We start from the raw sequence: 26812 nt of genomic DNA, 5'->3' as shown, positions 1-26812 counted from the left end.
CCCTTTTGTCTTTTCAGGCTATTTCTTCTCCAATTTTTACATCTTCTGGTAAAGAAGTAGAGATGCTGGAAAGAAGACAGAGGGCTACGATGCTGGAATCATCGAGGGAGGCACAAGCCGGAGCGGGTGGTGAGTGCTTTCAGCCCCTACCTAAACTGGATATAATAACATTATGGGATTTGATAGTGAGCTTTGGTAGCTCAATGAAGGCATGTCAGGGAGAAATAGAGAAATTGAACACCAAAGTAAATGCTCAAAACGCTGTCTTTGATACTCAGTTCCAAGAGTTAAGAAGCCAAATGTTAGTTACTCAGCAGACACTGGCACAAACCCAGGCTAATAATTTCAAACTTATAAAAGACTTTGGAACATGTTCCCGGAGACTGGAATATTTAGAGAACCAAACTAGGTATCTGAACCTGATGTTTGTTAATTTCCCCAGGATATTGGGTGAAGGAATACATACTACTCTGAATAATTTATTTTCATCAGAATCTTGGCTTTGATTTACAAAAAACGCCTGCTATAAAATAAGGCCTATTTCCTTCCTAATCCTAGCAGAGAAATACCCCGAGGAGGCCAAACAGAAGGCATTGAAAATCTAACACAATTCCCTTGAAGATTCATCTAAAGTAGTTATTGAGAGGACTACTTTGCTTGTCTCATATATAATGGAATGTGAATTGAATGATACGAGGAGAAATTTTAAACCTCAGTATTTCATGGACAAACTTCGAATATTTCCTGACTTTGCTAGGACGATGCAGGTTAGAAGGCGTGATTTCTTATCTTTAAGGGCTCAAGTAATTACATTGGGGTATTCTTTCACACTCATACCCTTGTAAGTGTATGATAAGAGGCCAAAATGAGTGTTTCATTTTCTTTTTCCCACAACAATTAAAGTCCTTCCTGAATTCCAGGAGTCAAAATATAATACCTCCTCCTGGTCAAGAGCAATCCCAGATATGATCAATTAGGAATTTGTCACCGTTAAGCCAATTTCACTATTATGTAATATTGCCTTAGTCTCCCTATAGTTACAGGCCTTTCTCACTATTATTTCCTTTTAGAGAAAGATGGAAAATTGGTTAATTATTACGATATATGTACTTATATAGTATTATTGTTATATTACGAATTATATTTGATTTGTTCTCATCATTCTAGTTACAGATGTAAGATGTTATTGTCTTGCTTAATTGAGTTGGAAATAATAAAAAGAAAATTAAAAAAAAAAAAAAGAAAAACCGTAGCTCTAGAAAAAAAATCACATTACAAAAATTGTGAGGAGAGAGCAAAACTGAATACTGTGTTACATGGCTCTGTGGGAAAAAAAAAAAAGAGACTGAAGGACTCTGTCTAGGAGGCAGGGCGATAACTATAGCTGCAGATGCTCAGTAGGCCATGTTTGAAAGTTCTAGAATTTTTTAGATCAAAATTCCAGGCTAGGCTCCATCCGATGATGTCACCTATGTTGAGGACTGCCATCCTGCTTGTCCTCTGAGAACTTGTTGAAAAACAGATCCAACAGGGCAAATGGAAAAAAGCAAACAAAGTTGCAGGGCTGCAGCAGAATGGAAAGCCCAATACATGCACAGTAAAGACTTTCAGTCTCCCAGAAAGCTCTGGAAATTATTTAACTGAGTGCCACTGACCCATTTGTGTGAAAGTGAACTTGCTTGTCTTCACAGAAAAGAAAGTACCATATTTTCACATATATAACCCACGGGTTATATACAAATTTACATTCTGAACCACTGGTGTGCGGGTTATACATGTACTTACATGCACAGGATTTGATGTATGTGAAAGAACAGAAGATAATCAACTGAAGGCATGAAATGTTACAACAAAACAGTTTAATAAACTGTATATCGTTTTATTAAAAAAATAGCACATGGTTATTATTTTCAAAGTCACTTTTGGCATCCCAACAAGACTAATAGTCATTCACAAAGTAAATCCATTTAGGTAAGTCTTTTGTAAATTTTCTTTGGCATCATCTTCCTTTTCATCAGCAGATGAAAAGCCTTCAAAGTGTTGGCGTCTGTGTCGGCAAAATGTTCGCAGCAAATGCCTCAGCTTTGTCGTCTCCCAATTCTTATTCGTCATCTGTCTGAATCTAAGTCGTCACTCTGAAGTAAGTCTGCCTTCTGAAAGCCACAGATAATGGTATTTGGCTTCACAACATTCTAAGCAGTTTCTACCCAACAGCAAACTTCTGCATAAGTACCGTGCCGTTGTTTCCCTGAAGGAGTGAATGAATGAGTTCCCTCTCGCATCTACTTATCCCAATCCTTTCTTATTCGAGTTTTGAATGCATGATTGATGGCAATGTCCAATGGCTGTAACTTGCACGTAAGTCCACCTGGGATGACTGCAATATGAGCTCCGGCGTTATTTAACATCTTCACAGATTCTAGTTTGTGGGCTGCCATTGAGTCAAAGATAAGTAATGACTTCTGAGTGAACAATCCACCAGATTGAGCATGGAAGCACTTGTCGACTCACTCATTCATAACATCCTCATTCATCCATCCTTTTTTGTTGACAGTCACAACCACATCTCGAGAAAATTTTTCGCACTGCATTGTTGTACGTTTGAAAATTACCAGTGGTTTCCATTTCCACCCATTGGCAGCACAGGCTAGAACGGTGAAGCTGGTCCGTTCATGGCCTGTTACAATCGAAACAGTCTTGCTGCCTCGTTCAGCAACTGTTCTAGTTGTTGGAGTGTCAAATGCCATAGGGACTTTGTCCATGTTAAGAATGCTTCCAGATAAAAGATTACCTTTAAGCCGCTCACCTCTGACAAAATCACAGAAGCTAACCATTTTCTCTTCCCAATCTTCTGGTAGCTTTTGGCCAACGGTAGTTCTCGCCCTAATTGACAAATTGCTTCTTTGTATAAATTTGTGAATCCAATTAACTCCTCTGATAAAATCGGGTATTTTCATCTCCATGGCAAGCAATTTGGCCTTCTGTTTGATGCTGATAGTTGAAATCACACTGCAACGTTCTCTTTGCGATAGTATCCACTGTTACAAATTTGTTTCAAGATGTGGCCACTTTGCAGACTTACCAAGACGAGCTCGTTTGCTCGGGTTGAATTTATTCAAGGTTTCGTCTTGGCAGCGCCATTTGTAGACTGACTTCTCATCAACAGAAAATACACGTCCAGCTTCTCTGTTTCCATGTTCTTTTCCATAGTCGATCACCGATAACTTAAAATCAGCTGTGTATGACTTTCGAGTCTGCATAATTGCTGGCTTCATAAAGCCCATTCCTCATCGACTGGGCAGGGATGGCACCAGTTCGTTAGAAGCAATCAGAATTGATCAAAAGAAATGAGAAGTCACATGGTGTGTGATCAGATTACTGTACTCCTCAAAAGCACATGTACGGTAATCTAATGCTGGCGTGCGGCGATTTTCATATTATACCTGCAAACAAACTTACATATGTAGACCCACATTTTTTTGCGGATTATACATGGGTTATATCTTTGGGTTATCCTTGGGTGCGGGTTATATACGAAAAAATACAGTAATTCAATTTCTATTCTCTTTAAACAATTGCCTCTATATTCAGAGAGCCACCAGGGAATCGATTTCATATCAGTTAGGATGGGATTTTGTAAAGAAGATATCTGTTAATTGAAAACTGGGCTGACAGCATGGATTCATTTTTACAGGCCATAAATGGCTGGTAGATGGTAATGACTTGCGGTCACTATTAACCTCAAAAGGATTCGAATCAGCAACAGGAGATATAAAAGTTGCGAAGTCTTGCCTCAATCCACCAAGCTAAACATTCACCTCATATGACTACATTTTAAGCTTTTACTTATAAGACACCTCTGTTAACTTTTCCTCCTCCACCTCATTCCCTTTACTAAGCTGGAACATAATATGCAGATGACCTGTGTAAGTATGCTATTTCTTCACTGATCTGACAAAGGGAGCTTAGCTGTCACAGATATATTATGTAAGCTCAATAAAATGGTATTACTTAAAATTTGTTTGTTGTCCCTCATTTTTACATATTAATATGAATTAATATGACAACCACTATATTTCCTAAGCGTGAAATTTATACTAATAAGAGAACATTATTTGCATGACTGCAAACTCTTTCATATTAGTCTAAATGTATAATACATGATTATAGACCTCAATTACTTCATTTATCTCACCATTTTTTGAAGATCCACAGTACTTATTCTGCCTGCTTCTTTCTTCATCTGATCCACACATTTCTGGGCTAGATTTAGATAGGCTTGCAGGTGTTGGCGCATCATAGCTAATCTCAATGCACACAGCAGAATGATTACCCATAGACGTACTGTATCAAACGTAGCTTCTGTCATTCTGTGCATAAAAAACAAAATATGCTGCATATCTGTCAAATGATTAAGGTAAATTAGCACAACTCTCCCAACTTTTTCTGATCAAGGCACCCTTTTTTTTTTAATTAAAATGTTTTATTGGGGACCTCTAAAATGACACTTTTCAGCTTTCTATGGGAGGACATGATCTGTAAATTCCTTAGATCGATGATAGCAAATGTATGGCATGAGTACTTGAAGTAGCCAATATCACTAGCAAACAAGAGAAAAGGCTTGCAACAAACAACGAATGAAATCCCACTGGCTTGTTCCTGCTAACCAATTTCAGGTGCCTGGTACTTTATAGACTAATCTCTAAGAACGTTCTCAATAATTTCAAGAACTTCAAGTAGACGACACCACCCTTGTATGAAAGCAGTCTGAATTAGAGAACTATTTAGTACATTACTATATACAGTTATTCCTATATAAAGGATATTAAGTCAATAAGATGAAAAATGTTGCCACAGAAAACAGGGGTAAAAATGTACAAAATATCTTAAAATATGTTTGCTTGCATAATTTTGAAACAGCATATCTTTTGTCTAAGAATTTAATTTTATGAAACTTCAAATGAGATAGTGGGGGCAGGGAAGACAAAAATTCAAAGAAAAAAATTCTGCAGTTAATAGCACAAAAGACCAAAAAACATGTTATCGTGTTTACCATCCCACTGCACCTACTTTCCTCATGGATTTTTAGTTTGGAACTTGTATTAAAATGTTATGAATTTTCTGTTAGATTTTCAAGGTGACAGACTGTTGAGAGGGGATATGATAGAGATGTTTAAAATCATGAGAGGTCTAGAACGAGTAGATGTGAATCGGTTATTTAGTCTTTCAGATAATAGAAAGACTAGGGGGCACTCCATGAAGTTAGCATATGGCACATTTAAAACTAATCGGAGAAAGTTCTTCTTCACTCAACGCACAATTAAACTCTGGAATTTGTTGCCAGAGGACGTGGTTAGTTCAGTTAGTATAGCTGTGTTTAAAAAAGGTATGGATAACTTCTTGGAGGAGAAGTCCATTACCTGCCATTAATTAAGTTGACTTAGAAAATAGCCACTGCTATTACTAGCAACAATAACATGAAATAGACTTAGTTTTTGGATACTTGCCAGGTTCTTATGGCCTGGATTGGCCACTGTTAGAAACAGGATGCTGGGCTTGATGGACCCTTGGTCTGACACAGTATGGCATGTTCTAATGGGACATTTACCCAAAACTGAAGTTTAAGAATTGCATCAAAGTTTTACAATTTTTTTTGCAGAGCTTTTTACGGGTATGATTTTTTTGTGTGGAATTATTACTCTTGCAGAACATAAATCAAGTTTGCTTTCCTGTAAACAAAGTTTTCCACAGACAGCAGGATGAATTAGCCATAACATGCAGGTTATGTCATTTGACTGTGCCAACAAGGACCCAGGTCTGAGATCAGTAAAATTCTTCCTGAGCATGTACAGGACTTCCCACATGTAACACTGCTCCTAAACCCCTCAAGTCTCTTCCAGGTAGGAAGGTGGGCAGGTATTAAGTATGGCTAATTCATCCTGTTGTCTACAGAAAGCCCAGTTTACAGGTAAGCAAATTTGCTTTCTCTGTCAACAAATAGGTATAAATTAGCCATAACCTGAGAGTTGCACTTATTTAAATACAACCTAGCCCTGCCAAGTCGAGAGTGAACTTCTGGGAGAACAGGCTGTGCAGAACTGCTTGCCCAAAGTTATGTCACCTAAGGACATGTTGTTCAGACAGTAGTGGGAAATGAAGGTGTGAAGAGATGACCAAGAAATAGTTCTGCAAATGGAAGTGGCCCTAAGATGAGCTAGTGAAGTCACCATGGCTCTCACTTGATAAACTTTGATGGCATCTGTAACCTGTAAACAAGCCAGTGTACACCAACGCACTATACCAGTGGTTTTCAATCCAGTCTTCAGGACACACCTAGCCAGTAAGGTTTTCAGGATATCCATAATGTATATGCATGAGGAAGATTTGCTTGCACTGCCTCTATTACATGCAACTCAATTTCATGCATATTCATTGTGAATATCATGAAAACCTGACTGGCTGTGTGTGTCCCAAGTACTGGATTGAGAACTTTTGTGCTATACATTCTGCTAGCCCATTAGACATGTTTGCCCTTCCCATCTATTGGGATCAAAGGACACAAACAGGTGAGAAGATTGAAGATGAGATTAAGTTCTCCTTAAGTAATTTGCCAGGGCTCTCTTACAGTCTAAGGAATGAAGAGCCCATTCTCCTTTCTGCGAACAAGGCCCTGGAAAGAATATATGTAGCACAATGGATTGATTAGTGTAAAATGCAGATACCATTTTTGAAGGAACTTGTGATGAGTTCAAAGAATCGTCCTATCGTGGAAAAACTGCAGGTATGGTGAATATGAAATCAGAGCCTGTAGTTTTCCTACTCTTCGTGCTGAAGTAATGTTGACAAGAAACAATACTTTCCAGGTGAAAGCTTCAAGTCCACTGATTCTAGAGTTCAAAAGAGCTAGGATTGCACTGAGGTCCCAAGGCACTGGAGACTTATTGACCAGAGTTTTGGAATACCACAGTCATTTCATAAATCTTGATACCATGGCACTGAGAAACTTTGACTGAAGAGGTACTAAGGCCTGAGGACAAGAGGCAGAATAGTTATTTAAGCAAGTCCCTTGGGCCACATGAGAAGGGGTCGAACTGGCTGGATATACACCAAGTCGAACATTTCTTCCATTCAAAAATGTAGGCTCTTCCTATTGAACGTTTCCTGGGGGAAAGGAAGCACAAACCACGTTACACTTATGAATCTTCCCTTATATACAATTATAAATAATCACCATCATAATAGGCACTACCGATCATAAACCTTTATTGCCTTATTAACAATCATATGGCCAGCTTGTTAGTTCAACTGTATTTTTAAATAAATTTTAATTACAAAAGAAAATATATCTCAGTATTTCTATCAAGTCCAATGCCCCAACACGGTCCACGTTTTGAAACTGTGTTTCTGCATCAGGGGGTCATCAATCTTTTAATGATATATATGTATCATGTTTCTCTTTGATAAAATAAAAATTGTTAGATACACTAAATCAAGATGAATCAAACGGTAGTGGTCTTCTTCCACCCACTCTCACCATACGTATCACTCACCATTCAATCCACAGCATTCTCTTAACAGTTTTGGTGTCAAATTTCATACTGTAAATATCTACCAACTGGTATCTAATTTAAATCTTCCAGGAGCACACAAAATCAATCCAAAATGTGTCAACATTTTATTTTACTGACCTGTCCCTTTTAAAAATAATGTGCATTCAGGTTAACAGTATACCATTCTATCAAGTTTAATCCACAGGGGACAACTGTATTAAGATAGTATATCCAAAATAGACTCCCAATCACCCCCTCTCAGTGATTCTTTAAATTTGTTCCATAGCACCCCAATGTAAATCTGCAAATGAGTGACTGTTCTCCAAACAATGCATAACCAGAAGAGCTTGATTTTTCTTAGTGGCGAGACAACTGTGCTGTTCAGTGAGTCGAATCCTAATCTTCCTCTTCATCCTGCCAATATATACTTTCGAACAAGGACACACTATGAAATAGACTACAAAGGTAGATTTACAATTTGTAGATGCCATGACGCCAACATCGGGGTTAAAATCCTACTTGCCCACCACAGGAATACAACCAGACTTGTCCGCACACAAGATCAAAAGCACGGCAAGTCCAATTGTAAATCTATCGAGTAAGTCCCTTGCAAAATTAGAAAAGCATGTCCTTAATAAGGACTATCTTTCATACCAACTTATTTTTGTAATTCATTTCAATGTAGGGTTGATCTCTATAGATTTTTTAGATTACTACAAATACACTTGTTTTTCAGTAGAACACCTACAACTACTTTTGATTTGTCGATGGTTCAGTCGAAATCACATTTATTTATTTATTTATTTATTTTTAACTTTTATATACCGACATTCTTGCATTAAATGCAAATCATGCCGGTTTACAGTGAAACAGAAAAAGCAGGAAAAAATTCCTTAGTCGAATACAATGAAACAGCTTAGTTAACAAAGGAAACATAAAAATAAATGTTTACATATACACAAAGGTTTGCACGAAGGGGTGCATAAAGGGGAGAGCCCCTTTGTCGCGCGCCTTTGGCGCGCGACGCCTGGTGTTTAGGCTGTCTTAACTGTCCGATGTTAGTGACGTCATGGGGGGGGCGGGTCTAACGAACGCAGCACTTACATCGCTGCTTCTTTCCAGTTCCAGGTGAAGATCAAGCTGTTTCCTTCACTTCCCCTCCCATGACTGTGGGGTGAGAAGCGCTGCAGGGTGCCCCTTGATGTTATCTGGCTTCCCACATGCGACGCCTGGTGTTGAGGCTGTCTTAACTGTCCGATGTTAGTGACGTCATGGGGGGGCGGGTCTAACGAACGCAGCACTTACATCGCTGCTTCTTTCCAGTTCCAGGTGAAGATCAAGCTGTTTCCTTCACTTCCCCTCCCATGACTGTGGGGTGAGAAGCGCTGCAGGGTGCCCCTTGATGTTATCTGGCTTCCCACATGCGACGCCTGGTGTTGAGGCTGTCTTAACTGTCCGATGTTAGTGACGTCATGGGGGGGGCGGGTCTAACGAACGCAGCACTTACATCGCTGCTTCTTTCCAGATGCCTCCAGGACCTACTGATCCATAAATTCAAACATTTACAGATCTGGTCCTTAAAGAGGTTACCCAATTGTAAGGAAAACTACCTCGATTATCAAACAATTTAACTCTTATTTATTTTATTTATTTTTAGTGATTTTTCTATACCGCGGCACGTTAATAACATCACCTCGGTTTACAATAAACAATAAATTAGCAACAGGCTTTACAGACAACATGAAATAATGTGAACAAATTATATATCAATTACGAACTAAACAATTAAATTAAATTAAATTAATTGCTGAAATGACAGCACTTGAGCAACTTCAAAAGAATGAAGACCTTGTGATCAAGCCCATGGACAAAGGAGGTGCCACTGTAATTCAGATGAGACTACAGTACATAACTGAAGCAAACAGAGAAACTACTTATCAGTTAAATTAATTTTCCTTAGTGTAGACAGATGGACTCAGGACCAGTGGGTTTATGCTCCCCTGCCAGCAGATGGACAAGGAGCAAGATGATGTCACAGTATATATAGTCCTGCAGTGACCCCAGCCTGCCAGCATTCTCTTCAAAAGCAACTGTAGGCAGACTAGAAAAAAACTTGATTGAAACAGGATTAAAAACAGGCAACCATAACTGTACTCAACCAACAAGAAACACGGAACTCACATAAAATTCTAGGTACCCAAACTAGGAACTGGAGGAACATTAACCAGTAAGCCCTTGGGATCCGAATCACCACAGGAGGACTATTGACATACTCATGCGGCAGCCGAGGACGGGAAGCTGAGTCCATCTGTCTACAATATGGAAAATGAAATTATCAGGTAAGTAATTTCTCCATTTCCTAGTGTGTAGACAGATGGACTCAGGGCCAGCAAGATGCACCAAAGCTACTCCCCAACAGGGTGGAAGGCTGCCCATGGTCCAGTCAACACTGCATGTGCAAAGGCTGCATCCTCCCGAGCCTGCACATTCAGATGATAAAACCTGGAAAAAGTGTGTAAGAAGGACCACGTCGCAGCTCAGCAGATATTGACGGGAGACAACAAACTAACCTCCGCCCAGGACACTCCCTGAGTCCTAGTGGAATGAGCCCTAACCTGAGTAGGCAATGGCTTTTCAGCATCCACATACACAGCTGTGACTACCTCCTTACTCCAGCAAGCTATGGTAGCCCGCGAAACCAGAGCACCCTGCTTTCTCCTGGAATGGAGAACAAATAGGCGATCTGTCTTACGAAAGGTTCAGAAACCTCCAGATACTGCACAACAAGTCTCTTGATATCCAAGGAGTGCAAAAGGTGATACTCCTCCGCATCCCTGACCTTATCCAGAGATGGCAAGGAGATGGAATGATGCAATTTAAAGTCCGAGACTACCTTGGCAAGAAGGATGGATCAGTAAGCAGCTGTAATGTCCCCTGGAGTCATCCAAATGAACGGCTCCCGGCAAAACAAGGCCTGCAGCTCAGAAATTTGATGTGCTGAACATAGAACCACCTGGAACACAGTCCTCAAGGTCAACCACCACAAGGAAAGACTATGCAGTGGTCAGAACGTAGGGAGAGCAAAAAAAAAAACAAAAAAAAAACAGCACCAAGATAAGATTCCATGATGGAACCAATAATTTCAAGGGAGGCCTAAGAAGCTTCACTCCCTTCAAAAAATGGGCCACATCAGCATGAGACGACAAGGAAACACCATTCACCAGGCCTCTGAAACAGGCAAGTGTTGCAGCTTGCACCTTCAAGGAATTAAGGGCCAATCCTTTATTCAACCAATCCTGCAGAAATTGCAGAATAAAAGATGTTAAGTGAATGAAAAATACCCCGCTCCTCACACCAGGCCTCAAAAATTCTCCAAACCCACACAAGCCAAGGAAGAGAACTTGTGAGCGAGAAGTGAGGTGGCAATCACCACAGAGGAACAACCATGTTTTAACTGGCGAGCCCTCTCAAGGGCCAAACAATAAGACAGAACTGAGTCGGATCCTCATGAAGAACTGTAACAGATCCATGTGCAGTGGAAGGCGAAGGGGGGCCTCCACCAGGAGTCTTTGCAAATCTGCACACCACAGATGCCTGAGCCAATCCGGTGCCACCAGGAGTACTAGCCCCCTGCGGCTTTCCATCTTGAAAATTATTTTGCCCAGCAAGGGCCACGGAGGAAAGGCATAAAGCAATCTGTCTTCCAGCCAGACCTGTACGAGAGCGTCTATTCCCAGGGACCACGGATCTCTCCTGCGACTGTAGAATTGAGGAACCTTTGCATTACGAAACTTCGCCAGCAGCTCTAGGAATGGAAGGCCCCAGCAATCAACAATGAAGCTGAAATGTCTCGGCGGACAACACGCACTCTCCTGGGTCTAGACTCTCCCTGCTAAAGTCTGCTCTGATGTTGTATTTTCCTGCAGTGTGAGAGGCAGAGATCATCTGCAGATGACCTTCCACGCATTCCATAAGCTGGTCTATTTCCTGTGACACTTACTGGCTCTTGGTATACGCCACTGTAGTCGCGTTGTCAGGCATCATGCAACTGCTTGATCCTGCAGCCTGTGACCGAACTGTAAGCTTGCCAGCCATACCACCCAGACTTCCAGGTGATTGAAGTGCCAGTGGGACTCTTCGGCATTCCAACTCCCTTGGGCCATTAACTCCATACAGTGAGCCCCCCCCAAAACGTGGAGATTCACATCGGTTGTGAGTACCAAACAGGTTGGAGAGGACAAGGGATTTCCTTCCTCAGATGATCCTCCTGCAACCACACCTGGAGGCGGGACCAGATTTCCATTGGTAAGTGGAGCCAAACTGCATAGTTTTGAGACTGCAGGCTCCAACAAGACACCAGAGAGCGCTGAAGAGGATGCATATGCGCCTCGCCCACAGCACCACTTCCAGGGATGCGCCATCAAGCAGAGTACGTGTAAATAGGCCATACCATTGGGCGGATGGTGTTTACTATTTGACACACGAGACAGCAATTTCTGAATCCGAACGTCCGGTAGGAAAATGCTGTCCTGCCTCGGGTTGAGCCAGACCCCCAGATACTCAAGGTCTGGGATGGCTGAAGATTGACCTTGGACAGGTTCACCACCCACCTGAGCTCCTACAATAAGGAGATCACCTTGTGTGTCACCAGGCAGCTCTCTTCCTGAGACTGGGCTCAAATCAGCCAGTTGTCCAAATACGGGTGCACCAGGAACCCTTCTCTTCGCAGGGCTGCTGCTATGACCATTATAACCTTGGAAAATGTTCTGGAAGCGGTGGCTAGACCAAAGGGCAGCACCCAAAACTGATAATGGTGCCCCAATACTGCAAAGTGTAGAAAGCGTTGGTGGTCCAATTGGATGGGAATATGAAGGTAAACTTCTGACCGATCCAGGGAGGTCAGAAATTCCCCTGACTGCACCACCATTACCACAGAGCGCAAGGTTTCTGTGTGAAAATGAGTCACCGTCAAATGACGGTTGACCCTCATGGGATCCAGGATGGGACGAAAGGAGCCCTCCTTCTTGGGCACAACAAAATAAATGGAATATCGCCCCTTACTTTCTTGAAACATGGGCACCGAAACCACAACCCTCAGCCTGAAGAGCCCTTGAAGCGTGAACACCACTGCCTGCTTCTTCTGCAGGGTGTGACAAGGGGACAACAAGAACACGTCCCGAGGAATACTGAAAAATTCCAATGCATATCCTTCTCATATCACCTCAAGACCAACTGTCCAATATGATCGCGACTCACTACTGATAAAAAGAGAAAGAGAGAGGTCCCCTATTTCTTGTTCCCGACGGTGGGTCGGCAAATCTTCACTGGGGGGCTTGGGAGGGTCCACAACTCGAGCCTGCGCCTTGTCTGTCAATGCCTGGATCCTGCAGCACGACCTCTCATGATAAGGCGGCATTGCGTCTGTCTCATCCTCCGGCAAATGAGGAACTAGAGATTCGCTCCACTTACTGGCCAGGTTCTCCGACTCTTCAAACAAGAGCGAGCTGATAAAAGGCAATTCAGTGAGATTAGCCATGGAGGTCGCATCGGCCGACCAATTTCTCAACCATATCTGGCGCCTGGCCATCAGAATCAAAGTCATCTCTCTAGACAAATGATAGACCAAGGCACAGCCCGCATCAGCCAAAAAAGCAGCAGCTGGAACCATAACAGTGCTAGGATTTATGCCAGTCTACAACCTCCTGGAGAGACGCAAACAAGAGGGAGCCACCAAGGAACAATATGAAGCAATGAAAGGTCACTACCGTAACTTCAAACGCCTGCTCAAGAATAGTCTCAATCTTGCTAACATGAGTATATGTCAAGACCTTTCCCCTTTCCATGGGAATAGTGGTCCGCTTGCAGACTGCACTCACAAGTGCATCTCCCTTCAGAAACAGAAGCACCCCTTTCACCACTGAATCCAGAGAGTACAGGCCTTCCAAAATCTGAACCCTCTGGAAATAGCCTCTGGGGCACCACACTCAAGCTCAATTAATTCTTCAATGACTTCCATCAAGGGTAAAAAACAAGAGGCTTTACGCATGGAAACAAAACTAGGATTTCTCCTTGGCTCAGAAACAGAATCTGCCTCAGGAACGCCAAGCATCCTCAAGGTCTGGGAAAACAGAGCACGCAGTTCATCTCTGTGAAAGAACAGTCATTTAGTTCTATACGGCTCGACCCGGGGGGGGGGGGGGGGGATTCCCCATCCAGAGGACCCGCTGCCAGTTAAGGGGTAATGCGGTGTTGGAAAAAGGGCAGAAGCATCCAGACAGAGAGGTTTCTGAGGGCTACTTACTGAGCAACCTTCCCCTGCTAAGGAACAGTTAAGGGAGGGCCAAGATCAGGCACCCCACCTGAGACTTCAACCAGACCACATCAGGCTGGGAAGAATCAGGCTTAGCCAAAAACAGAGGAAGACAAGGCACGCTGAGCCTCCAAGCACAGCTGGCACAACACAGCAGACATTCCAGGAGGAGACACCCGAAAAAACAGGCAGTGCAGATAAAGTGCTTGGGCTTCTGAGGCACAGGCACTATCATGGCCAACAATGCACTGAGCGGCGGCCAGAGGCATGCATCTATCGGCTTTTTCCCTCTTTTTTTGATATATGTGCTCAACTATGCACCCAAAAATTATGTGGCCAAAGACTTACGTGCACACACCTAGGTGCCTAACGAGGTGACTAAAATGAGCGCACACAAAAAAACACAAGCACACAGTGCGACTGGAGCTCTGACGGAAGCGTGCAGCCACTAGGCGGCGCTTAACGTGGACACTCAAAATTCAAGGCTGTACTGTGTGCCCAAAAACTGGACGCACAACTGGATTCATATACTGGACCAAGCAGCCAGTGGAAAGCAGCCTCTGAAAGTGCACGAAAAGCCATTGAGGCCTATCACACCGAGTGCAGCGAAAAGCCTCAGAGCAGGGCCTAGCCTACTGAGGCTGTTCAACCCACCAGGATGCTCACATCCCTTGACCTCCCACGGAATGGGATGACCACGGAATGGCGTGTTGTGCTCGGAGACCGGGTTGGAGGAGGAAGCCCTGCACAGTAAAACCTCCCGCTAGGTCTCTGCATAGATTTTTTTTTTTTAAACTTACCAGAGCTCAGCCTTACCTGGCTGAGCACAGAGACGATTTCTGCTGCGAGGGGGGAGGGGCAAATGCTGTCACTGCCGTGTTTGGCTTCCTGCACCTGCTGCCTTTCAGCCGCTCAAGCAGCTAAGTCCAAGCCTGCAAAAGCAGCTACCGGACCAAGGCACAACTCTGAGGGACCACAGAAATCACCTCAGGAATTTTCAACTGGGGGAGGGACCTAAGGTATCACTGCAGGAGAGCGGGGCTTTCTTTTCCTTAGATTCCAAATTTATCCTTCCAAAAAAAATCGAAGCAATCCCCATAGGAAGATGCATGTTGACCATCTGCTGGAGATGGAGAATACTGGCAAGCTGCAGTCACTGCAGGACTATATATATTATGACATCAGCTTGCTCCGTCTCCATCTGCAGGCAGAGGAGCATAAACCAACTGATTCTGAGTCCATCTGTCTACATGCTAGGAAAACGCTAGTTAAATGACGTCCAGTATTACACCAAATTGGATTACGATCCTATGGAAGAATTTGAAAGGCAGATAGACAAATTGCAAAGGCAACAAAAGCTGGTTTTCTTACACACAGAGAGATTACATATTTAACATCGAAACACCCAAAAGTACCAGCCTTTTATACTGTACCCAAAATTCATAATATTTGATTGACCCTCCTGGTCGACCAATCGTATCTTTGATTCGATCAAATTTAGAACCATTATCATCCTTTATAGATGTGTCTTTACAGGAGGAAGTTATCAAAGCCAAATCATACATAAAAGATACCAACTACGTGTTAAGAATTTTACAAACTTTGGCAATGAATGATTCAGATTTCACTTGGGTGACTATAGATATTTGCTCACTATACACTAATAACCTGCAGCAATACAGGAGGTTTTAATTCAACGGATTCCATCTGAATTTATTTACAAGATGGCTGAAATTGCTCTCACTCAGAATTACTTTATTTTTTATACAAGACTTTTACCTTCAACATCATGGCATAGCAATGGGCACAACAATGGCCCAGAGTGTAACCAATTTATATGTGGCACAATTGGAAGTACAGTTTCTGTATTCTTCCTACCTTTTTTTTTTTAATATTTCAAACATTGGTCAAAATATATAGACAGTATCTTTTTTCTTTGGACATCATATACTGAGCATCTACTATCATTCATTCAGTGACTCAATACCATTAATGTTAACTTACAGTTTACAGTTACATACAATGACCAAAAGATTTATTTTTTAGATATCATGATATTCAAAATGGATACTCACTTGGGAACATCTCTATTTCGGAAGCTTATGGAAAGAAATTCATTAACATTTTCTGGTTTCCATCTTTATAACCTTAGATGTCATTTGCTGGTAGGACAGTTTCTACGGATAAGATGGATTTAATCACACAAAGCAAAATTGCTTACCTTGTAATAGGTGTTATCCCAGGATAGCAGGATGTAGTCCTCACATATGGGTGACATCATTGATGGAGCCCTATTGCGGAAAACTTTCTGTCAAAGATTCTAGAAACTTTTGACTGGCCCTGTGAGGCCACTAAGCATGCCATGATATTCTCTGCCACAGGGGTCCCTCTTCAGTCTCATATGTAGCAATAAGCTTTAGCAAAAAATAAAATAATAAAACGTATTGGACCCAACTCCGCGGGGAGGCGGGTGGGTTTTGTGAGGACTACATCCTGCTGTCCTGGGATAACACCTATTACAAGGAAAGCAATTTTGCTTTATCCCAGGACAAGCAGGATGCTAGTCCTTACATATGGGTGATTAGCAAGCTAGAGGCTGAGTCATTTTGTAGTCAAGCAACAGTGAAGTATTGTTGTTGAAAATGAGGCAGCCGAAGATCACAGCAGGTTGGATGTAAAAGGAGTTGGGATTAAACTGGAAACAAGTTCTTTAAGACAGATTGTCCATAGGCTGAATCTTGTCGTCCTTCTTTGTCTAAACAGTAATGAGCTGCAAAGGTGTGAAGAGAACTCCATGTTGCTGCTTTACATATCTCAAGAATTGGCACTGAACGGTAGTGTGCTACTGAGGTTGACACTGCTCTTACTAAATGTGCCTTTACTCGCCTTTGGAGAGGAAGGCCTGCTTTTTCATAGCAAAACTGTATGCAATCTGCTAGCCAATTGGAGAGAGTATGTTTACCCACTGCTTTACCCAGTTTGTTTGGATCAAAAAATACAAAGAGTTGAGTGGATTTTCTATGGACTACAGTGCGGTCTAAGTAATATGCTAGTGCACGTTTACAGTCCAAGGTATGTAAGGCCCGTTTCTCCTTCGTGAGAATGAGGCCTTGGAAAGAATGTGGGTAAAACTATGGATTGGTTCAAGTGGAATTCCGTAACTACCTTGGGGAGGAATTTTGGATGTGTCTGGAGAACCACTCTGTCATGTAGGAATTTTGTATAGGGTGAGTACGTGACAAGTGCTTGTAACTCACTAACTCTTCTAGCCGATGTAATGGTTATGAGGAAGATAGTCTTCTTCCATGTAAGAAATTTAAGATCACAGGAATTCATGGGTTCAAAGGGAGAACGCATGAGCCTTGTTAAGACCAGATTCAGGTCCCATTCTATGACTGGTGGCCGAATTGGTGGTTTAAGGTGAATTAAACCTCTCATAAATCTACTGACAAGAGGATTTATGTATATTGGTGCATCTCCCATCTTGTTATGGTAAGCTGAGATTGCACTTAGATGTACTCTTACAGATGATGTCTGGAGACCAGAGTCTGAAAGATGGCATAAATAGTCTAGTAGGGTTGTGGGGCAGGAGAAAGGATCAACACTCTTGTCTGCACCACAAAGTAAACCTTTTCCATTTCAAGAATAATTCTTTCGTGTTGAAGGTTTTCGTGAAGCTATCAGCACTTGAGATACATTGGTTGAAAGACTGAGTGGTTATAAGATCAAGCTTTCAACATCCATGCTGTCAGGGAGAGGGATTGAAGGTTGGGATGGCATAACCTGCCCTGATCCTGAGTTATGAGATTGGGAGTTACACCCAGGTGAATTGATTCTCTGATCGAGAGGTCTAGAAGTGTGGGGAACCATACCTGTCAAGGCCAATACGGGGCTATGAGTATCATGGACCCCTTGTCCTGTTGCAGCTTCACTAGAGTTTTGGTTATTATTTATTTATTTGGTGCTTTTCTACACTGGCATTCATGATACAATCATATGATGTCGGTTTACATGGAACAGGGGTGCAGTAACTTAATATATTAACATAGTGAATATAAGTAGAAATTATAATATAACAGGGGTGCTGGAACTGGGGGAAGGAAAGACAAGGCATAAGTCACTCAACGGCAAGAATAGCAATTATATACTTTGTGCTGCAATGTGCAGTAGTGATTGTGCAGTAGTAACTGCTATGGTGAATCAGTAAGTTTCTGGAAAGGCTTGTTTATTAGCGGTATCGGAGGATACGCATATAGAAGGCCTAAGTTCCAAGGGTGAGCAAAGGCGTTCTTGGCTAGCTGGTTTTTCTGTTTGTGTAGAGAACAGAATCTGTCCACTTTGTGATTCAGGTGTGATGCAAAGAGGTCTATTATTGGTTGCCCCCAACGTTGGAATATCCTGGTCACTACTGAGGGATCCAGGGACCACTCATGTGGTTGGAACTGATGATTGAGGCGATCTGCCACTACATTGTGAATGCCTGCCAGATAAGTGGCTCGGAGAAATATGGAATGTGTTAGGGTCCAGTTCCAAATCTGTGCGGCTTCTTGACAAAAGAGATACGAGCCCATACCTCCCTGTTTGTTGATGTACCACATGGCTACTGTGTTGTCTGTTTGGATCAGAACAGTCTTGTGTGAAAGGCAGTCCTTGAACGCATGAGGCGCATAATGTATAGCTCGAAGTTCCAGAAAATTGATTTGAAATGTTGCTTCGAGTTTTGTCCAATTACCCTGGGTTTGGATATTGTTTATGTGAGCTCCCCACCCCAAGGTGGATGCATCTGTAGTTAAAGTTATCTGTGGGACAGGTTGCTGGAAGGGTAGGCCCTTGCGCAAGTTGTCCTTGTTCGCCCACCAAAGGAGAGATGAATGTAGCTGGTGGGTTACTTGAATGGGAGAGGACAGTGGTTGAATGGCTTGGATCCATTGTGATCTTAAAGTCCATTGAGTTAACCTCATGGCTAGCCTTGCCATAGGAGTGACATGAACTGTGGAAGCCATGTGGCCTAGTAAGGTTAGAAACTGATGAGCTGTTGCTTGTTTCTTTGAGTGAAGCTAGTTTGCCAGTAGGGAAAGTGTGTCTGCCCGATCCCCGGGTAGAAAAGCTTTTGAAAGGATGGTGTTCAATTCTGCTCCTATGAATTGAAGCAGGTGAGACGAAATGAGGTGGAACTTTTCATAATTGATGAGAAAACCCATGGAGTGAAGTAGAGTAATTGTTCGACAGAGAAGCCAGAGCTCCTTGATGAGATTGACTTCTGATGAGCCAGTCGTCTAAATAGGGAAAGACATGGACACTTTCCTTGTGCAAGTGTGCTGCTATTACTGCTAGACATTTGGTGAATACTATGGGAGAAGAGGCAAGTCCAAATGGTAGTACTCTGTACTGGAAATGTTGATGACCCACCATAAAGCGCAGATACTTGCAATGAGGAGGGAATATTGGAATGTGAGCATAAGCGTCTTGAAGATCCAGAGAACAAAGCCAATCTCCTGTTTGAAGAAGTGGAAGCATGGTGCCTAGAGAGCCCATCCTGAACTTTTCTTTCTTCAGAAATTTGTTGAGTTTTCTGACGTTTGGATGGGACGTAGGCCTCCAGTTTTCTTTGGAATCAGGAAATAGCGGGAATAGAATCCTCTGCCCTGCTGAGTCTGGGGCACCGGCTCTACAGGTCTGGCTCTTAGAAGGGTGGATAATTCTACTTGTAATTGGATTATGTGATTTTCGCTTAGAGGAAGAGGTCTCGGAGAAGAGTCTCTTGGAGTTGAGAGAAAATTGAGTTGGTAACCTCGAGATATTATTGCAAGTACCCATTGGTCTGTTGTTATTTGTATCCAATGGTTGTAGAAAGAGGATACTCGGCCTCCTACCGGTAGATCTGGCTGAAGGTTGAAGAGATGGCTTTGGTCTCTGGGAATGGCCTCAAAAGCCTGCAGCCGGTCCAGTCTGCAGCGGAGGTTGAGGCCTAGCAGCCTAGGTTGTCTGGGCTGAACTCTTTGCTGCGGCCTAGAAGATCTGCCCCTTGATGCTTGAGGGTAATAATGCCTCTGTCGATAGAAGGGTCATCTAGATTTCTTCCTTGGAGGTCGGCGAGATGACGGGGTAGCAGAATCCTGTGGAACTAACAATAGTTGGCACAGGGTTTCTGTGTGTTCCTTTAATTGTGCTACAGCATCTTGCACTTTAGAGCCAAAAAGTTTGTCACCAACACATGGTAAATCAACCAATTTGTCCTGGATTCCAGGCCTGAGGTCCGAGGCTTTAAGCTATGCCCAGCGTCTTGCACTTATACCAGAGGCCGCCACTCTGGAGGCTGTTTCAAAACTATCATAAGCGGCTCGGACATCGTGCTTGCCAGCTTCAAGTCCTTTGTGAATGATTGCTTCAGCTGCTTCTTGATATTGCTGTGGTCACAAAGCTGAAAATTCTCGCATCTGTTTCCACAGATTCCTCTGATATTGAGTCATGTACAACTGATATGATGCAATTTTTGTGTTTAACATGGCTCCTGGATAAATTTTCCTACCCAGGGAATCCAAGAATCTGTGATCCTTGCCTGGAGGAGTGGAGGAATGCGGCCTTATCCGTTTTGATTTCTTTTCTGATTCCACAACAACTGATTGGTGTAGAAGTTGTGCTGTCTGGTAGCCGGGCACAGACTGTACCAAATAAGTAGTGTCCACTCTTTTATTGATAGCAGGTACTGAGCATGGGTGCTCCCAGAGTCTATGCTGTAAGTCTAGGAGGACGTCATGGACAGGTATAGCTAAGACTTGTTTTGGAGGACCCACGAATTGGAGGACCTCCAGTGTTTGCTGACTAGCATCCTCTTCAGCTACCAGAGTAAACGATATGGTGTCCGCCATATCCTGAACAAAGTTTGTAAAGGATAAATCCTCCGGTGGAGATTTCTTCCGTTCTTCTGGAGGGGAAGGATCAGACATAAATCCGATGCCAGTGCCTGCACAGTTGCCGGTTCCCGAACTGATGCCAGTACCCATTCCGATGCCGCTGTTTCCACCGAAGCCAGTGCCTGCACCAATGCCGACAATCACGCTGACAATTTTTTAAATCCTGTGGCCATTTTAACGTCGACAGCAGTCGATGAAATGAGAGAGGAAATAATTTTACTCAGCGTAAAAAAGAAACTAAGATTTACTCACCAGCCGTTGGAAACCTGAAAGACCCCGATATGGGAGAAAATGAATGGTGTGAAATCTGATTTTTAGTCAGACAAAAACTGTGAGGAAACTCATAAAGGCTCCTGCTCCGCGATGCCTACAGCAGCGCGGAAAAACAAAGAACGAAGAGAGACCCCTGTGGCAGAGAATATCATAGCATGCTCAGGGGCCTCACAGGGCTAGTCAAAAGTTTCTAGAAACTTTGACAGTAAGTTTTCCGCAATCGGACTCCATCAATGATGTCACCCATATGTAAGGACTAGCATCCTGCTTGTCCTGGGATAAAGAAGATTTCATTAAACAGGAGGGAGTTCTAAGTGCCCATCTCGTAGAGAGAGGCTACCCATTTTTAGTAATAAAAAAGGCATATAAGAGAGCATAGAATGCTGAACGTCAACAGCCGAGCGCACTGTATAACCAGCACTCCGACGCTGGTTAAATAGGCACTAATCCACCCCCTAATGCAATAGGGGGATTAGCGCCTATTTAACTGGCATTGGACATAGAGTGAATGTAATAGGGTTCATCACATGCAAATGAGCCTATTACTCATTTACTCTGCATGCAAAAAAATAAATGTGCGTTTCAGATGCACATTTATCGCTCAGCTATTAACGCCTGCCTGGAGCAGGCGTTAATAGCTGAGCACAGAAAAGCAGAAAAAACTGCTTTTCTGTACTTCTTTTCTTAAGTAAAAAATAATTTAAAAACAACTCAGCAGACCGCCGAGTTATTAAGACAGATGCCGGTAAACTTGGCGTTGGTTTTCATAACCGGCCATCTGCTCAGTTTATCAGCGGCCATTTTCATTACTGGCAGACGGCATCTGTCTTCATAACCGGCAGCCGCGGCAGGGTCGCGTTAGCAAGCGACTCTAGCGCCTCCTTGCTAGCATGACCCCCTAATTTGAGTATTGCATGGCGCCCCCTTTGCGGGCACCATGCGCGCATTAGGAAAGCGGGCGCTGACTTTTCAGTGCCCGCTTTCCACGCTTTATATTGCATCGGCCCCATAGTCTGTAAAATAAATGCCATAATATTAAACATTGTGGAGCCTTAAAATTACACTCTGTGTTTTCGATACCACCTACGATTGCAAAAAGAGCCATTTAAAAGCCATTAAGCCTATGGCTATTGCTCATATTATTCTACATCCATTGCTGGAACCAGTTGGCATAACCCAAAATCAGGTGGAACTTTCACATTCACAACATCTACATATTCTAAATCTACCTTTGTAGCCTATTTCATAGTATGTCCTTGTTCGAAGGTGTATATTGGCAGGGCGAAGAGGAAGATCTGGATTCGACTCACTGAACACCGCAATTGTCTTGCCACTAAGAAAGAACAATCTCCTCTGGTTATGCATTGTTTGGAGAACAATCACTTGTTTGCGGATTTACATTGGGGTGTTATGGAACAAATTAAAGAATCACCAAGAGGGTGAGATAGAGAGTCTAGGTTAAACCTACGAGAACAATTTTGGATATACTATCTTAATACAGTAGCTCCCTGTGGATTAAATTTAGAGATAGAATGGTATACTGTTATCTGAAAGCACGTTACTTTTAAAAGGGTCAGGTCAAAAAAAATTTCAGATTCATTTTGTGTGTTCCTGGAGGATTTAAATTGGATACTGGTTGGTAGATACTTCCAGTTTGAAATTCAGTTCCAGAACTGTGGCGGACTTCACACGTTACCTAGACAGGATTTTAGACAGTGCTGGGGAGGAGCCAGCTGTCTTGGTACATGTGGGCACCAACGATATTGGAAAATGTGGGATCGAGGTTCTGGAAGCCAAATTTAGGCTGTTAGGTAGAATGCTGAAAACCAGAACCTCCAGGGTAGCATTCTCTGAAATGCTCCCTGTTCCACGTGCAGGTCCCCAGAGGCAGTCAGAGCTCCAGAGTAGATGTGGCGATGATGCAAGGAAGAGGGATTCAGTTTTGTGAGGAACTGGGGAACCTTTTGGGGAAGCGGGAGTCTTCCGAAGGGTGGGGCCGCACTTTAACCAGGGTGGAACCAGGTTGCTGGCGCTAACCTTTAAAAAGGAGATACAGCAGCTTTTAAACTAGAACAAAGAGAAAAGCTGACAGTCGCTCAAAGAATGAAGCATTAGAGTTAGGGCATCCCAAAAGAGAGGTTCCCTAATAATAAAAGTAGTCCAAGTGCTTATAATTACAAACTCACCTGAGCTAAAAGATTCCAATTTATCCCTGTCAACTGAAAAGCAGAATAGTAGTGGGACCACTTGGCAATAGTGATCATAACATGATCAAATTTAAACTAATAACTGGAAGGGGACAATAAGTAAATCTATAGCTCTGACATTAAACTTTCAAAAGGGAAACTTTGATAAAATGAGGAAAATAGTTAGAAAAAAACGGAAAGGTGCAGCTGCAAAGGTTAAAAGTGTTCAACAGGCATGGACATTGTTTAAAAATACAATCCTAGAGGCGCAGTCCAGATGTATTCCACACATTAAGAAAGGTGGAAGGAAGGCAAAACGATTACCGTCATGGTTAAAAGGTGAGGTGAAAGAGGCTATTTTAACCAAAACAAATCCTTCAAAAATTGGAAGAAGGATGCATCTGAAGAAGATAGGATAAAACATAAGCATTGTCAAGTGTAAAACACTGATAAGACAGGCGAAGAGAGAATTTGAAATGAAGTTGGCCATAGAGGCAAAAACTCATAATAAAAACTTTTAAAAATATATCCGAAGCAAGAAACCTGTGAGGGAGTCTGTTAGCCCATTAGATGACAGAGGGATTAAACGGGCTCTTAGGGAAGATAAGACCATTGCAGAAAGACTAAATGAATTCTTTGCTTCCATGTTTACTAATGAGGATGTTGGGGAGATACCAGTTCCGGAGATGGTTTTCAAGGGTGATGAGTCAGACGAACTGAACCAAATCACTGAACCGAGAAGATGTAGTAGGCCAGATTGACAAACTAAAGAGTAGCAAATCATCTGGACCGGATGGTATGCATCCTAGGATACTGAAAGAACTAAAAAATGAAATTTCTGATCTATTAGTTAAAATTTGTAACCTATCATTAACCTATCATCCATTGTACCTGAAGACTGGAGGGTGGCCAACGTAACCCCAATATTTAAAAAGGGCTCCAGGGGTGATCCGGGTAACTATAGACCAGTGAGCCTGACTTCAGTGCCGGGAAAAATTGTGGAAACTGTTATAAAGAATAAAATCACAAAACATTTAAATAGACATGGTTTGATGGGACACAGCCAACATGGATTTACCTAAGGGAAGTCTTGCCTAACAAATCTCCTTCATTTTTTTTGAAGGGGTGAATAAGCATGTGGACAAAGATGAACTGGTAGATGTGGTATATTTGGATTTTCAGAAGGTGTTCCACAAAGTCCCGCATAAGAGGCTTCTAAGAAAACTAAAAGTCATGGGATAGGAGGCGATGTCCTTTTGGGGACTGAAAGTTGGTTAAAAGACAAGAAACAGTAGGATTAAATGGTCAGTTTTCACAGTGGAAAAAGGTAAACAGTTTCATGCCTCAGGGATCTGTACTTGGATCGGTGCTTTTTAAAATATTTATAAATGAGCTGGAATGGGGTATGACGAGTGAGGTGATCAAATTTGCGGATCACACAAAAATATTCATAGTAGTTAAATCACAAGCAGATTGTGTTGAATTGCAGAAGGATCTTGTGAGACTGGAAGATTGGGCTTCCAAGTGGCAGAAGAAATTTAATATAGACAAGTGCAAAGTGATGCATATAGGGAAAAATAACCCTTGCTGTAGTTACACAATGTTATGTTCTTTCTTAGGAGTTACCACCCAGGAAAGAGATCTAGGCGTCATAGTGGATAATACATTGAAATTGTCAGCCCAGTGTGCTGTGGTGATCAAAAAAGCAAACAGAATGTTAGGAATTATTAGGAAGGGAATGGAAAATAAAACGGAGGATGTCATAATGCCTCTATATTGCTCCATAGTGAGACTGCACGTTGAATACTGTGTGCAATTCTGGTCACTGCATCTCAAAAAGGATATAGCTGCCCTGGAGAAAGTGCAGAGAAGGGCGACCAAAATGATAAGGGGCATGGAACGGCTGCCCTGTGAGGAAAGGCTAAAGAAGTTAGGCTGTTCAGTTTGGAGAAGACACAACTGAGGCGGGATATGATAGAAGTCTACAAAATCATAAAAGGACTTGAACAAGTTAATGGAAATTGGTTATTTACTGTCAGATAACAGAAGGACCAGGGGGCCCTCCTTGAAGTTAGCAAGTAGCTCATTTAAAACAAATCAACAAACATTCTTCTTCACTCAGTGCATAGTTAAGCTCTGGAATTTATTGCCAGAGGATGTGTTGTTAGTAGTTAGTGTAACTGGGTTTAAAAAAGGTTTGGATAAGTTCCTAGATGATAAATCCATAAACTGCTATTACAGTAATTAATAAACTATAGTAGTTTGTAATCTATCTAATGTTTGGTTACTTGCCAGGTACTTGTGACTTGGATTGGCCACTGCTGGAAACAGGATACTGGGCTTAATGGACCCTTGGTCTGATCCAGTATGGCATTTCTTATGTTAGAGGACGCTGTGGATTGAATGGTGCATTATGTGTGTGGGGAGAGTGGGTGCAAGAAGACTACTACTGTTTGATTCATCTTGATGTGGTTCTTCTAACAATTTTTATTTTATTGTAGAGAAATATGATACACCTAAATCATTAAAAGAAGATTGATGACCCCCCTGATGCAGAAACACAGTTTTGAAAGCGGTCCATATCGTTGTATTGGACTTCATAGAAACACAAGAGATAAGTTTTAATTGCAAAAGAAAATATAAAAAAAACTCACAGTTGGACAAACAAGCTCACTATATGATTATTAATAAGGCAATGAAGGCTTATGACTGGTAGTGCCAATTATGATGGCAATTATTTATAATTTTAGATAAGGGAAGATTCATAAGTGTAAATTACTGTATATTCAACATCCACACTATGAGAGCTAGCACTGGCAGGTTCAGATGGCAGAGTCTGACTTCCTTCTGTGTGTTGGGAGTCAGAGATGTTCCCAATGGAATTGGAGACTGAACTAACAGGCGTACAAAATACGTAGGGACCTTCATTTTCAGTTTTTATTTTATTTCTCCTGGGAATTTCAATGTAATAAAACAATAAAAATCTGTGGAAAATTACTTTTGCACTGATTTTGCTCCTAGGTGTTATAACAAAGTTATTTTACCAATAATGTTTTTTTTGTTATACCATTTTAATTCCCAGAAAAAATAAAATAAAAACTGAAAACAAATGTCCCTAGAGATATGAATACCACATTTATCATGGCCAGGCTGGTGCTATGAAGATTATCCTTGCCTTTTCCCAAAAGGACTTTTTGGATGGTTTGGTGATGAGAAAAATCAGCAGGTATGCATAAAGTAGACAGATGTGCCAATCTAATATAAAAGCATTGGAGGTTGATCTGTAGCTGCTTGGATGCACAGAGTAGAATCTTTTGACCTGTTGTCTTCTGAGGCAAGACGATCAATCAAAAGTTTTCCCCAGGGACTGATCAAGTTGACTGAGATCTCTTATCAAAGGATGACTCATGTGGTTGTAACACTCTGCTGAGGTGATCCACCAATGTGCTCTGCATTCCCAGAAGGAAAGTTGCCTTGAGATGGGCATTGTGATGACCTACCCAAAACCAGATTCAGAAAGACTTTTTAATGTAGAACATGGCCACTTGGTTGTTCGTCTGTATCACAATTCTCTTTCCT

At 42.2% G+C, this 26812-nt stretch overlaps 1 protein-coding gene across 3 annotated transcripts in view; it reads right to left on the bottom strand.

Annotated features, from left to right (window-relative positions):
• Nucleotides 1-26812, bottom strand: part of TMEM161B (transmembrane protein 161B) — a 248632-nt gene that overhangs the window by 39497 nt on the left and 182323 nt on the right. For all 3 annotated transcript variants that reach the window (XM_029573644.1, XM_029573628.1, XM_029573636.1), the window contains exon 10: nt 4196-4370. In XM_029573644.1, the coding sequence (XP_029429504.1) occupies nt 4196-4370 (175 nt within the window). The remainder of the gene's footprint in view (nt 1-4195; nt 4371-26812) is intronic.

Source organism: Rhinatrema bivittatum, chromosome 1 (assembly GCF_901001135.1).
Source record: "Rhinatrema bivittatum chromosome 1, aRhiBiv1.1, whole genome shotgun sequence".
In the NCBI taxonomy this organism is placed as follows: Eukaryota; Metazoa; Chordata; class Amphibia; order Gymnophiona; family Rhinatrematidae; genus Rhinatrema; species Rhinatrema bivittatum.
Note: the sequence above shows the minus strand (reverse complement) of the source record. Positions and strands in the feature narration are given on the sequence as shown.